The sequence below is a fragment of the Lynx rufus genome, unplaced genomic scaffold, assembly GCF_022079265.1.
Source record: "Lynx rufus isolate CCGP_SWC_20201006 ecotype Redwood Valley unplaced genomic scaffold, mLynRuf1.p SCAF_1, whole genome shotgun sequence".
Classification (NCBI taxonomy): Eukaryota; Metazoa; Chordata; class Mammalia; order Carnivora; family Felidae; genus Lynx; species Lynx rufus.
In genome coordinates, this window is record NW_025814823.1 from 3,850,512 (window position 1) to 3,864,908 (window position 14,397).

Consider the following 14,397-nt stretch of genomic DNA (forward strand, 5'->3'; position numbering starts at 1 on the left):
GTCTGACTTCCGCTCAGGTGATGGTCTCGCAGCTCTGTGAGTTCGAGCCCCACGTCAGGCTCTCTGCTGTCAGCACAGAACCCGCTTCAGATCCTCTCTCTGTCCTTCGCCTGCTCGCGCTCTCGTTCTATCTCAAAAGTCAATAAACATTAAAAAAAAACCCATCCAAATCATGTGGCTCATAAACACCAAAAAGACCCATAGAACATAAAGAGATTTTAGAGACAGAATATAAATTAGTAAATTCAGTACAATTATAATCTCACTTTTCTAAAACTTATACTTAATTAAAATGTTTTTGAAATACAAGTAAGCTCCATAATTTTAATGTAATAATGTAAATAATGTAATAAATTAAAACATTAAAAATTATGTAACTTCTTTGTGATGTTAATAATTATAAATTGATAAACTGATAAGCTGATAAATAGAAAAACTGATAACTGATAAATATAAACTGATAAATATATAAACTGATAAAAAATTAAAACTTGTTTGATGGCAAGGGGTGGTAAATGCAAATACATCCTACTAACTTCAAAATCATTGTCAGGCAGTAACCAATATTTTGTCATACACTGGGATAACTTTGCTGCTTAAAGGTAGAGCATATCATACCTATTTGTCTTTATTTCCTTGTGAAAGATTCTGTGCTGCCTCTATTGTACAAATATGCCAATACATTTGAATAATGTAAGTTGATGGGGGGAAGGTGCATTGTTTCGTGAGTCTATGGAAAACTTAGGGAAACTACCCTGCATTTAAGTTTTGCAGTGATATAGTGGGAAAATATGAGCCAAAAGAATATGTATGTTGTACTGCCAGAGTATTTGTATATTGTATATTTCCCTTTATAGGTTTTTATTAGGTGGTATTTTGTAGTTTGGATCATTCCTTGGATTGCTTTTAATGTCAAAATGAAATTATCCATTTTTCATCAGAAGACAACTTTACTAGCAAATAAGTTTTTTTCCAGAGGGTTTTCGCTTTTGTATAACTGTAATAATATTAAAGGGATTTTTCTTCTAGGAGAGGATATATTTTTAACTTGTTTTGGAAGTCAATAGGAGATATAATTCAGTTGAAATTAAATTTGCTTCTATAGCAAGTTGCTGGGAAACATCAATTTCATTAAATGAAGTATACCCAGAACTGGTTTCTATATATATTTCTAGAGACTCTCCAAGTTTTACTGTTGACGAGTCAGCTGATCAACTTGACCAAACTTTATCCTCTCTTATGCTGAGCCAAAATGAAAATTCATTATCCAGTCTTCTGCATGGTTTAGAAGAAATAAACATCAAAACTTCCTAAGATATAAAGCATTGAGAAATGAGTCTCTTTATGGGTATTTGAAAATAGACAAGACAATCACTGATTATTCTGAGACTATTCCCCAAGGCCATCTTTACACAAAATATGCTCACTTTAATTTCTCATTAAATTCTAGGAACCCCTTGCCCACAATATGAAAAATCAGGATCACGATAAAATTGAGAGAAAATTGTATACAAATCATACCACTGAAGAATAAATTTATGTCTGTCCTTGATCTGTTGCAGTGCTTTAGAATATAGTCAGATAAAAAAAACTGTAAACATTCATTCATGAAATAATTCTTCCTGTTTCTAGGGGAAAAAAATCCTTATGAACTAGAAAAACTTACATTTATTTGATGCCTAAAGTTTTTACTAGCAGCCTAGCAAGGAAGAAAAGTTGCGTAGAGAACTCCCAGAAGTGATTGAAAAAACCCAAAAACCTGAGGTAAACAAATAATAGTTATGAGAATAATTAAAGGAGCCTCAGTTTGATTTCATATCACCTCTCAACTGTCGGCATGAAGTTTATGAAAGCACGACAAGGCTAAAAACTTTAAAATCACTACAACATCCCCCCAAATGCCAAATTCCTTACTACACACCATGGGTCATCCTAAACGTGCGAATTCTGAAGTAATACCAATTATCAACCTGTTCGTTTTTTAAATGTATGCTGAGCAGCTAACGTAAGGTATCATGGATCTCGCGGTTGCAAAGGCCAATCAGTGAACCCACTGTTGGGTCCTGCTGTGTGTAGGGTGCTAGCCCCCACAATACAGGCCGGGTTTACAAAACTCTCAGTACAGTAGAGGTCTAGATACATGTAACATAATGGGATAAGGTTTCTATGAGAGATGTGATCAAACTTTTGTAGAAATCCAGAAGGAGTTATGATGGCCTGAGGAGATCAGAAAAGCTTCAACAGGACTCCGATCATTTGGGGATGCAATACAAGGATGAAGAAAGATTGTTGAGTGAGAAGTGTATTGTCACGAAGATGTAAGGTTCGAAGGAGAAGGGCAGGAGATAAACCTGTAGAAATAGGGACCACGTATAAGAGCCTTGTATGCCCGTAGGTCACTTGTGTGGTATTGTGTACCCCAGTTTTTGAAGAGGGAGAGTAAACGTTAGGTTAGTGTTTTAAGAAATTATCTGGAGAACACTAAGGAGGGGTACTCATGTGTAAGAGGATGTGTGTGAGGGTTTAACATATATTCAGTATTTACATGATGCCAAGCATGCAACTCCAAGAAACGCGGGCATTTCACAAAAAAGCCTAGGAGGACGTTGTTGAGAAAAAGTGCCAAAGGAACAGTCGAAGCCAAAAGATAAACCAAACTGCCCAAAGCCTCAAGGGAAGGTGGAGTGCGAAGAATTGTGGATTGGCCAACAGTCCCAAATGCTACAAGAATTTTCCAGTAGAATGAGAATTGAGAAGGGGCGTTGGATTTTTTAATAACAAGGTTATTAGGGAGAGCAATTTCAGTAGAACGGTGATGGTGGAAGCCACATTGTCATGGGCCAAAGACCGAGTGGGACTTGAGGCAGTGTGAATTGAATGTGGACTCTGACAGAATGTGACTCATGCGTTGTGGGTACATTCAGCTTTAATGGAAGCTGCCAGTGTTGAGGACGGATTGCGCCAACTCCCACCAGGACGTGAGAGTTCCAGAGCCTCCACACCCACTGCTTGCCACTGCCTCTTGACATTTTCTATAATTTTTTCAGCTTTATTGAAGTAGAGTTGACAAAATTGAAAGAGATTTGAAGCGTACCACATGATGATATGATAGACACACACATTGCGAAAGGACTTCCCTCAGGGAGTTCACACATCCATCACCTCCCATATTTACCTTTTGTGTGTGAGGGAGAATAAGTTCTACTCTAGTAGCAAATTTAAACTACCCAAAACAGTGGTATCAGCTATAGTCACCATGTTGTTACACAATAGACCCTGAGACTCCATTCAGGCCTTTTAACTGAATGTTTGTACCTTTTTACCAACCTTTTCCTACTTCTCCCCACCCTACCCCACCCCACCCCCAGCCCCTGGCAACCACTTTGCTATCTGTTTCCATGAATTTGATTTCCCCCCTCTTTAGATTTCACATAAAGTTATACTATGCAGTATTTGCCTTTCTCTGTATGACCATTTCACCTAGCATAAGACCCTCCGTGTTTATCCATGTTGTCACAAAAGACAGGATTTCCCTCTTTTTTTAAGGCTAAATAATATTCCATTGTCATTGTATACCACATGAGAATAATGTATAATCTGCTGCTGTTGGGCTGAATGTTTATCTGGTCTAACGTACAGTTTAACCACCCTGTTTCCTTAGTGATTTTCTGTCTGAGTGATGTATCCATTGTTGAAAGTGGAATATTGAAGTTTCCTGCTATTACTGTATTACTCTCTATTTCTCCCTTCAGTTCTTATACTCAAATGTTGGGTGCATATTTTCTGGTGTTACATTCTCTTGATGAATTGACCCTCTTAGCATTCTATAATGACCTTCTTCATCTCTTGCTATAGGCCTTGGTTTATAGTCTGTTTTTTCTGATATAAGGATAGCTACCCTTGATTCCTGTTGGTTTCCATTTTCATGGAATATCTTTTTCCATCACTTTCGGTCTATATGTGTCTGTAGAGATGAAATCAGTCTCTTATAGGCAGCATGTAGTTGACTCTTGTTTGGTTTTATTGTGTTATCTAGCCACCCTGTGTCTTTTGAGTGGAAAATTTAGTCCATTTACATTTCAAGTAATTTTTGGTAGGTATGAACTTATGACTGTCATTTTGTTGATTGTTTTCTGGTTGTTTTGTAATTCCTTGGTTCCCTTCTTCAAGTCTTGTTTCCTTCCTTTGTGATTTGATGATTTTTACATAGTGTTCTGCTTATGTTCTTTTCCCTTTATCTTTTGCGAATCTACTATAGGTTTTGGCTTTGGTTACCATAAGGCTTACATAAAACGCTCATAGTTATAACAGTCTATTATTTTTGTAAGAAATAAAAGAGTTTTATTACAGCCCAAGTTAAAGACAGCTGCCTGGGATACACAATCTTTACAAAGAAGAGAGTGCTCTAGGGAAGGAACATTAGGTGCAGAGTTACATATGTTTTTTACATCAAGAGTTACAAATCAACTTGATAAAGGACATCCAGAAAGTTACAGGTTTTATCTTATTTTTTAAAATTTTAATTCCAATACAGTTAACACACAGTGTTGTATTAGTTTCAGGTGTACAATATGGTGATTCAAAAATTCCATACATCCCCCAGCGTTTATCACAGAAGTGTACTCCTTAATCCCTATCATCTATTTCACCCATCTCCGAACCCACCTTCCCTCTAGTAACCATCAGTTTGTTCTCCATAGTCAAGAGAATGTTTCTTGGTTTGTGTGTGTGTGTCTCTCTCTGTTTTTACACTGGCTCATTGTTTTAGTTTTGAAATTCCTCATATGAATGAAATCATATGGTATTTGTCTTTATCTGACTTATTTCACTTAGCATCATACTCTCTCACTCCATTTGTATTATTGCAAGTGGCAAGATTTCTCTGTTTTTGTGGCTGAATAATATTCCATTGTATATACATACCACATCTCTTTTATCCATTCATCTATCGATGGACACTTGGGCTGCTTCCATAATTTGGCTATTGTAAATAATGCTGCTGTAAACATAGGGGTTCATGAATCACTTTGAATTAGTGCTTTTGCATTTTGGGGGTAAATACCCAGTAGTATGATTACTAGATCCTAGGGTAGTTCTATTTTTAATGTTTTAAGGAATCTCCATACCATTTTCCACAGTGGCTGCCCCAGTTTGCATTCAGCAAACTATCAGCAGTGAAAGTAAGTTCCTTTTTATCCACATCCTTACCAACACTTGTTGTTTCTTGTGTTTTTTATTTTAGCCACTCTGACAAGTGTAAGGTGGTATCTCATTATAGTTTTGATTTGTATTTCCTTCAAGGTGAGTGCTGTTGAGCATCCTTTCATGTGTCTGTTGACCATCTGGACGTCTTCTTTGGAGAAATGTCTGTCCATATCTTCTGCCCTTTTTTAAGTTGGGTTATTTGTTTTTTGGGTGTTGAGTTGTATCAGTTCTTTATATATTTTGGATACTAACTCTTTATTGGATATGTCATTTGAAAATATCTTCTCCCATTCAGCAGGTTGCCTTTTAGTCTTGTTGATTGTTTCCCTCTCCATGCAGGAGCGTTTTGTTTTTTTTTTTTTATTTAGGTGCAGTCCCAGTAGTTTATTTTTTACTTTATTTTCCTTGCCTTAGGAGACATATCTAGAAATGTTGCCATGGCCAATGTCAGAGACATTACTGCTTGTGCTCCCTTCTAGGATTTTTGTGGTTTCAGATCTCACATTTAGGTTGTTAATCCATTTTAAATTTATTTTTGTGTATGGTCGGAGAAGGTAGTCCAGTTTCATTGGAGTTTTCAGCCTTACACCCCATTCTCCAAAGAAAGGAGAGAGGCTGGAAATGATTGATCATGCCTACATAAGGAAGCCCTCCATAAATCCCAGTCGTAAGGGATAAGGGGAGCTTCTAGATTAGCAAACATATCCACACCAGGAGAGTGATATACCCCAACTCCATGGAGACAAATCCAAAGGTCCCTGCACGTGGGGTTTTCCCAGACCATGCCCTATATAGCTCTTCGTCTGGCTGTATATCTGTGTCCTATACCATATTTTTTAATATACTGGTAATTATAAGTTTTTCCTTGAGTTTTGTGACCTGTTTTAGCAATTTAATCAAACCCAAGGAGGGGACCATTGGAACCTCCAATAAAGAGCTGGTTGGTCAGAAGCACAGGTGATAACCTTGGCTTATGACTGGCATCTAAAAGCGGTTGGGTGGGACTGAGCCCTTAGTCTGTGGAATTTGGTGATGTCTCTGGGAAGATACGTCTGAATTGAATTGAATTCTTGGACACTCTGCTGGGATCTGAGGATTTATAGTTGCGGGGAAAACTTCCACACATTTATTTGGTGACCAGAAATGTCAGAAATGAAGTGTCTATGTGAGGAACAGGATCCTCAACAGGAAGAAAAGACATAGTAGGGGAGAACTGAGTTTTTCCTACAGAGGAAGGAAAAAAAAAAAACCCAAGTGTTTCCTTACCATACCCAGCTGGCCTTTAGAAAATGTTGAATGGGGCAGTGCTGATTGGAGAAGGAAAGCAGAGGGTAATCTATTTCCTACAAGAAGGGAAAGTTATCAAAGGTAGTTATGTGAAACCAAATTAATGTAGTAAATTCAAAAGGATATGTAGGTTAATTAAACTTTAAGAGATGAAAGGAAATCAGAAAAGCCTGCAGAACTATCAAATATTTTGCAGTTTTTGACCTCCAGAATGAAGAAAGCCAACAACAATAGGAAATTGACCAGATGAATTTAGGGTTCCAGGGAAAGTTAACTAGATCGTGTTCTATTTGAGTTCGAGCTGTGAATGCTAAGCTTGCAACTAAGAAAATGATGATTAAGGGCCAGAGCAGCACCCCATCTGTGAGCTCCAGCTTTGGGAAGATGAAAAGTGGGGAAGGGTTTGTGCCACAGGTAAAGGTTAAAGTCATGGATGGGAAGAACTTGAGTCATGACACTGTTCTTGTTACATGGAAGGGGTTTGCACTGAGAGTTCATTCACCCTTCTGGCGTTCTGTGTAAATTGCCTAAGGATTCAACCAAGGCAAGTCCCTTCATCCTGCAGGGACTGCTCTCCCTGCCCCCTGCTATTGCCCAGAAGTGTTGAGCCCACTCTGAACGAGTGGTGGGAGCAGAACAGAGTCAAAATCTGGCACTTGGTTGATTTTTGCCAAAACAATGAATGAGTCACTGTACAGTCACATTATGATTGACAGCAGCTGATGCACCAAAGGAAGGAAAGCCAGAGATGAGATGTCCCATACACATGAAACTGACAGTGTGGTGCAATGTAGGATCTAAGTGACATCGAGCTTTATCAGCTTAACTGATGTTTTTCTGGACACGGATCGTTTAACAGCTCAACAGCCACGTGCTGAGCACTTTTGTGCATCAGATATTAAACGAAGAGTTGAGAATAGATGTGGTTCATCCCTGCTCACCAGAAGTATCCTGGCTAATCTGTTGCTACAAAACATGTTAGTCTAAAAACAAATGGCTTAAAACAAAAGCTATTTTATCATAACTTTTGATTTTGTAAGTCAAAAAATGGGGCAGGGCTCAGCTAGGCAATTCTGCCCACCACCACCCCTCATGTCAATTGAGGTCACTCAGATATAATTAGCTGGTATTAGGGCTGGTTTGGAGGGTTTGGGATGACTTCATTCACGTATCTGGTGCCAGTGCAGGGATGGCTGGAAAGCTGGGCTCAGCTGAAACTGACAACTGGAGAGTCTGCCCTTGGTCTCCCCAGCATGTGATCTCAAGGTCCCTGGACTTCTTACATGGTAAGACTAGTCAGGACTTCTAAAGTATTCCAGTAGGCCTGAGCAGAAGCCTCAAGACTTCTTTTGAGGTCATACCTGCTGGTAGGCCAGATTCACGGGCAGAAGATTATACTCTACCTCTCGGAGGAATAACCAATATTTTGTGCAGAAACAAACAGGCTCTTCTATTAGTAATGATAGAAGTGCTACTACAGAGCTATGCACAGGGTGTTGTGGACAGGGAGAACTGAAACGAAGGATTAGTAAGAATTAGCTGTATAAATTAAAATAAGAAAGTTAATCGTCAACTCCATGAGCAAACACACGGATGCCGAAAGAGCGTGCTGCCACTCCTGATACATGGGAGTAGAAGTGAGGGAACCACAACGCCATCAGCAAGAGTCAGGAGAGACTGAGGGAGCCAGAGCAAGTCTGTTCCACCTCAAGGGTCAAGAACGGACCTGGTGCCCAGAGCCTATGGCCACACGGCTCCAGACCCTCTCCTCATAAACAGGAGTCAGTGGGGAGCAGCAGGCACTCACCTCTTAATGCCCCTCCCCTTCCCGGATTTCCCTCCGCCATCGGCCTCCAGTGCGCTGCGGATGAGGCCCAACTCCCTTCATCCCCATCGATGTTGGTCACCGTAGGAAACCCTCGCCTCCCCACTGCTCATCTCTTGCACTCAAGGGGTCTGAGGTTCTACTCACGCACTGTCCTCTCCTACCCTCATCCTTCCCCAACTCTGGGAACCCTCTGTTCGACCCTCTGGAATTCAGGACTTCCATCAGCACGACGAATGTTTTACTTGGCCCATCACTTTAAGCACTCGTTAAAGGGCCAGGCTTCTTCCCTGTAAAATTACTGTTTTCCCATTTGCAGGTATAACTATTTGGTAAGGAGATAGGTTTAAACTATGTAAAGACACTGTTTTCGTCAACCCTTCCATTCATTTGTTTATTTTTGCATGTCTGTATGGACTCATGATTTCTAATTCTATTCAGTGGGCTCTCATAATCCATTGCTGCCATTTCTTTCAGTGCTTATATTCAGTCTGATTTGGCCTCTGGGAGCCCCTTTTAGCCGGCTTTTCTGCCTTTTGGTCTATCCTCAGTATTCTCTGTGCCCTTTCTTGTCTACCCGTACAGGATCTTCCAGGCTCATCATGCTCTTTGCTTACTCTGGCCCTGAAATTAGCTGTCTCTCCAAGGAGCTGTAATCCCTCTTAGTGTGGAATGGTATTTAGAACCTGAGATTCAAGTGTCAGACGCGCTCATTGCTGTCAGTGTGCTGCTAGCCCAGACCCACTCAGAGGACATGTAACTAACACCTGCGTGCACGCATGCAGATGCACACACACACACACACACACACACCTTTATATGAACATTTCTCTACCTATCCATCTACATGTGGAACACCATGGGTTCATACAAATGTTTAACTTCAGTGCAACAATATGGGGATTAACCTGATTTTCGCTCTTTTTGTATTTGTACCTCCCTTCTGTGACAACGAGGAACTTAGCTCCCTTGCTCTTTCATCTACTTATAAACTCAATCCCTTGCATGTTTCCACCCTCGTACCTCTGCCACCACCCTCTCCCCATTGCACTTGAGCTGGACACCCTTCCCCGGGGGAGCTTCGCCACTGAGGGGTTCTATTCACCCTTCTGGGACCTGACACCCAATGCTCGGTCACGCCTCTTCATAGAAGCCCTCTTCACCCAGCTGGGGCATTTTATTTAACAAGAACACTTGGCCTTAATGGAATCGTACACCTTTTGTGTTCTTAAAACCACAGTGTTCTTACAGGGCTTTGCTATGGGTGTCAGAGCTCAAGGGGCCCGATGATTGTCAGGTCATGGGAGATAGTACTCAATAACCAGAGTGACTTTTCTTAGAGAAAAATAAGATAGTATAAATCCATCAGAATATTTCATTAATTTAAATGACTATGAACATTAAACTCTACTATTAATAAAGATTTTCAAGTTATGTTTTTTATAAGATCATCTATAATGTCCTTACAAGAGACATAAAAGAAAAAAATGAGAGAGTTTGAAAATAAAAGAAGGAAAAAGGATAAGCCAGAACAGTATTGACTAAGTAGAAGCTGGTGTGAGATAAAAATAATATCATTTATAATGGCACCAAGACACATGAAGTATTTATGTAAAAATCAAGCAAAATATGAATAAGATTTATATGCTGAGAACTACAAAACAATGATGAAATAAATTTTTATGATTCAATGGGGAAATAGTGTTCGAACATTGGAAGACTCAATATTTTTAAGATGCTAGTTCTTCCCAAATTCATACTTATATTCAATACATTTCTAGTCAAAAACCCAGCAGAAATTTTTGTAGAATAGATAAGCTGATTCTAAAACTTATATTTAAAGCCAAAATGCTAGGATAAAGTTAGAAAGACAAAAAATGTATATGATTCCACTTACTTTAGGCACATAGAATAATCAGATTTATAGAATCAAGAAGTAGAATAGGAGTTACCAGGGGCTGGGGGGTGGGGAATAGGGAGCTGGGTTTAATGGGTACAGAGTTTCAGTTGGAAAAGATGAAAAAATTATGGAGAAGGATGGTGGTGATTGCGCAACGATATGAAGGTACTTAATACCACTGTACTATGCAATTAAAGATGGCTAAAATGGTGAATGTTATTAAGTATACTTTATCATAATAAAGATTTTTTTTAATTATTCAAATTGCCAAAATAATTTTGAACTCCCACTGGGTGATTTCAAACCTGACGGTAGGGTTAGAGTAATCAATACAGTATAGTAAGTACAGACCTATAGGTCAACAGAACAGAATAGACAATCCAGAAATACAACCACATGTGGTTAATTTTTGACAAAAGTACAAAAGTAATTCAGTAGAGAAGGGATACAATTATCACCATATGGTGCTGGAATAATTGAATATCCACCCATATGCAAAATAATCTTCATGTACACCCCACACCATACACAAAAGTTAACTAAAAACTGGTCAGAGACCTAAATGTGTAATCTAAAACTATAAAAATTCTAGAAGAAAACATAGGAGAAAATATGTCCTTGGTTTAGGGAAAGTTGTCATATAAAATATCAAAAGCATAATCATAAGAGAAAAGTGATAAATTAAACTTCTTGAAAATTGAAAACTTTTGCTCTGCAAAAGACACCAGTCAAGGAATAAAAAACCACAGACTTGGTAAGAATATTTGCAAATACATATCGACAAAGATGTGGATAGTAAAAAGCCCACTGAAAAACACTTACTATCATTAGTCATTAGGAAAATACAAATTAAAACCACAATATGATACCATCACACTCCTATTAGAATGAAAAATAGTACTGACAAGAATAAGTGCTGACAAGAATACAGTGCAACCAGAATACTCATATATTGCTTATGGGAATGCAAAATGGTACAACTGTCTTGGAAAACAACAGTTTGGCGGTTTCTTGTTTCTTATAAACCTACCATACAATGCAGCAAATCCCCAGGCATTTGCTCGTCAGAAATGACCACTATGTGCGCACAGAAGCCCTTTATTCCTAATCATCAGAGCAAGCTAAATGTCTTTCAACTGACACATGTATAAACAAGCCGTGGAATATTCTCCAGTGGAATAGTCTGCCTCTCTAAAAAGAAACAAACTCCTGATACGCACAAAAGCATGGATGACTGCCAGACGCTTTATCCTAGGGAAAGAAGGCAGTCTGAAAAGGCTACATACTGTATGATTCCATTTAGATGACATTCTGGAAAGGGCAAGACTATTGGAACAGAAAGCAGTGGTTGCCAAGGAGTGGGGGTTGGCTGTGACTGCGGGGGGGCATTGTTTATCGTCTCCAGAACTGTTGTGTACCTTCACGGTGTTGGTGTGTTGTACTTTGATTGTGAAACCTGGCAAAAATATTCACTAAAAAAGGTGAATTTTATTATTTGTGAGTTGTAGCTCAACATACCTGAGTTAAAAAAAAAAAAACGAAAATAGGCATATTGTTTTGTTTTCAGACATTGAGTAGTGATGGATTGTTTGTAGAGGTTTGTAATTCATTTTGTTAAAACCATAGAATATGGGCTGAGGTCATCTCATGTCAATTTCCTCATTTTTCAATGAATGAAAAAAGCCAGAGGAGGAAATGACACATGACAAAGAACAATCACCTTTTGTGATGTGATTATATAAATAAGCTGCTTCAGAGGCTGGGATCCGCATTACTTTTTTGTTGTTTTCTGCCGATGTAGCGAAACAGAGTCCAGAAAAACTCCTGGCATCTGTTCGGTTGAACCCAGAAATCCACAGCAGATTTTCAGATTTGAATGTACAGTGTTGGAACCTCACTTTGGCTAATTCTAGGACCAAAAGTTCCTGATGCAGTTGTCTGCTACAAATTGGTTTATGATACACACATGATGGATCTTACAACATTGCTCATGTTGGCTTCATTTCATAAACTGTGTCTTCATTTCATAAACTGCACGATTACATTTTGTGAGAAGTTGTACCATAGTGGCTGTCAACTTTTTAGATTTTGAGCCCCGCCTCCAAAGCTACACACTCAGTCACAAATGTAAGAGTGACTCGGGAAAGCTTCTCTGCCTGTGGTGTCGGTTGACCCAAGCCCAGCAGCACTGAGGGACTTCCATTGATCACAGTGCAAAATCCACTGCTCCCACACCCACGTTTGGGAAGAGGGCCATAATGGTGGCTCACAGACAGCTAGCCAGGCTGAATGATTCCAGACTGAATCTGGTTCTTGTTAACAGGGCTTATCAGTCAGTGGAGTTCTTGAGAAGAGAAGTCTGTGGCATCAGTTCACAGTAACAGATCTCTGTCCCAGAAGTCACCTCTCACTGTATAAAATTGTGCTTAATGTCATTGTTCCATTTTATCTGACCATTCTACTCTCCCTTTTTAAAATCTAACTCTAGACTCAGAAGAGAGGGGAGATCAGAATTCAGTTTGTTGTATTTAGGTGTTACCAAACTTTCAAAAGGGAAGGAGAGATGGAGAATTGTATATATGGGTCTGGAGCTCAGGAGGGAAAATGTAAACTGCAGATAAAAACAGGTGAGAATTTCCACACTGAGATGGTACTGGGAGCTGAGGGTGTGGTCAGAGAAGGCTCACAGGAAGGGGCCGGACTGCTGAGGAAGCCAGCAGTCCAGGGCTGGGCAGAGGAGGATGAATGTATTTGGAGGCCAAGGAGAGAAGCTAAGAGAGCCTGGTGTCCTGGAAATCGAGTGAGGATAGGGTACCAATGAGAAAGAGGTCCAGTGTTAAATGCTGCTGAGAAAGCAAAGGTAATGAAGTTTAAAAATGTCCATGAGATTTAATAGCATGATGGTCACTGGTGATCTCCACAATTAAGTCTTCTATCCTTTGTGGTCATTCTTCATGATGAAAAATTCTTTGAGAACAGACCCTTTGAATAGAGCTTCACGTCCTCCTATATGGTTTTGTGCTTAAGAAATGGCCACCGAACAGTTGCTATATTGTAAACTTACCTGATAGACATGAAACCTCAAGAAGGTGTCATGGTGGCGGGGGTGGGGGGGTGGGGGGGGCACCTGGGTGGCTCAGTCGGTTGAGCGTCCGACTTCAGCTCGGGTCATGATCTCACAGCTGATGAGTTCAAGCCCTGTGTCAGGCTCTGTGCTGACGGCTCAGAGCCTGGACCCTGCTTTGGATTCTCTCTCTCTCTCTCTCTGTCTCTGAAAAATTAAAAAATAATAAAAACATTAAAAAAATTTTTTTTCAATGGTACCATGGGGGTGGGGGTGATGGAACTGTTGTGTACCCTGATTGTATCAGTGGCTACACGTGTTAAAACTCATAGAATGGTACACCTCAAAACAGCCCATTTTATTACATTTTAATTTAAAAAAACAGTTTTAAATAGTAATGGTAAGAGTCTTTTTCTTACATGGTGGCGACTCTCGGGTGTTTATTGTGAAGTGACTCTTTCAATCTCATACGTATTTCCTAAATAGTCCTTTGTATTACGCAAGGGTTAATGAAATATTGACAATTTAATAAAAACAACTAAGGTTTTAAGCAAAGAGAAATCCAGAAAAGTGCCAATAGAAGATTTATGAAAATGCATCTATAATTTTAGCTGATACTAAAAGAAGTGAAAAGGAAAGCAAAAACAAAATCTCTGTTGTCTCGTCTTTTTAACAGACAGGAATGGGTCACTTGCGTGTTACAAAGGATGGTCTTCGCCTGGAAGGGGAGTCAGAATTTTTATTCCCATTGTACGCCAAGGAAATACACTCCAGAGTGGTAAGAAAGTGATGAAACATGCAAATATGTTGTGTTTTATGAAAAATTAATGATCGTTAAGCATAGAAATTCAGCTATTTCGGAAGAGAGTTCTTAGAACGTATATATGTACACGCGTTCATGTTACACGCTTTATAAAAGGTTGGTAGAAGGTTGTAAAACTTATTTCCGATATTATATTATAAAAAGATGCCATTTTCATGTGCTTCAGCTCTGAACTCGGTGGCCTCAGAAATTTAAACCATAATTAAAAACGTCTGGTAATTAAAACCTTTATCAAAGGCAATCTAAACCTCTTTCCATTAGTGCAGGTAATTTAAAGACACTTTTCTCAAGGC

At 39.3% G+C, this 14,397-nt stretch overlaps 1 protein-coding gene across 1 annotated transcript in view; it reads left to right on the plus strand.

Annotated features, from left to right (window-relative positions):
* Positions 1-14,397, plus strand: part of SGCG (sarcoglycan gamma) — a 127,138-nt gene that overhangs the window by 67,356 nt on the left and 45,385 nt on the right. The window contains exon 3 of the mRNA XM_047074162.1: positions 13,958-14,059. Coding sequence (XP_046930118.1) covers positions 13,958-14,059 — 102 coding nt within the window. The remainder of the gene's footprint in view (positions 1-13,957; positions 14,060-14,397) is intronic.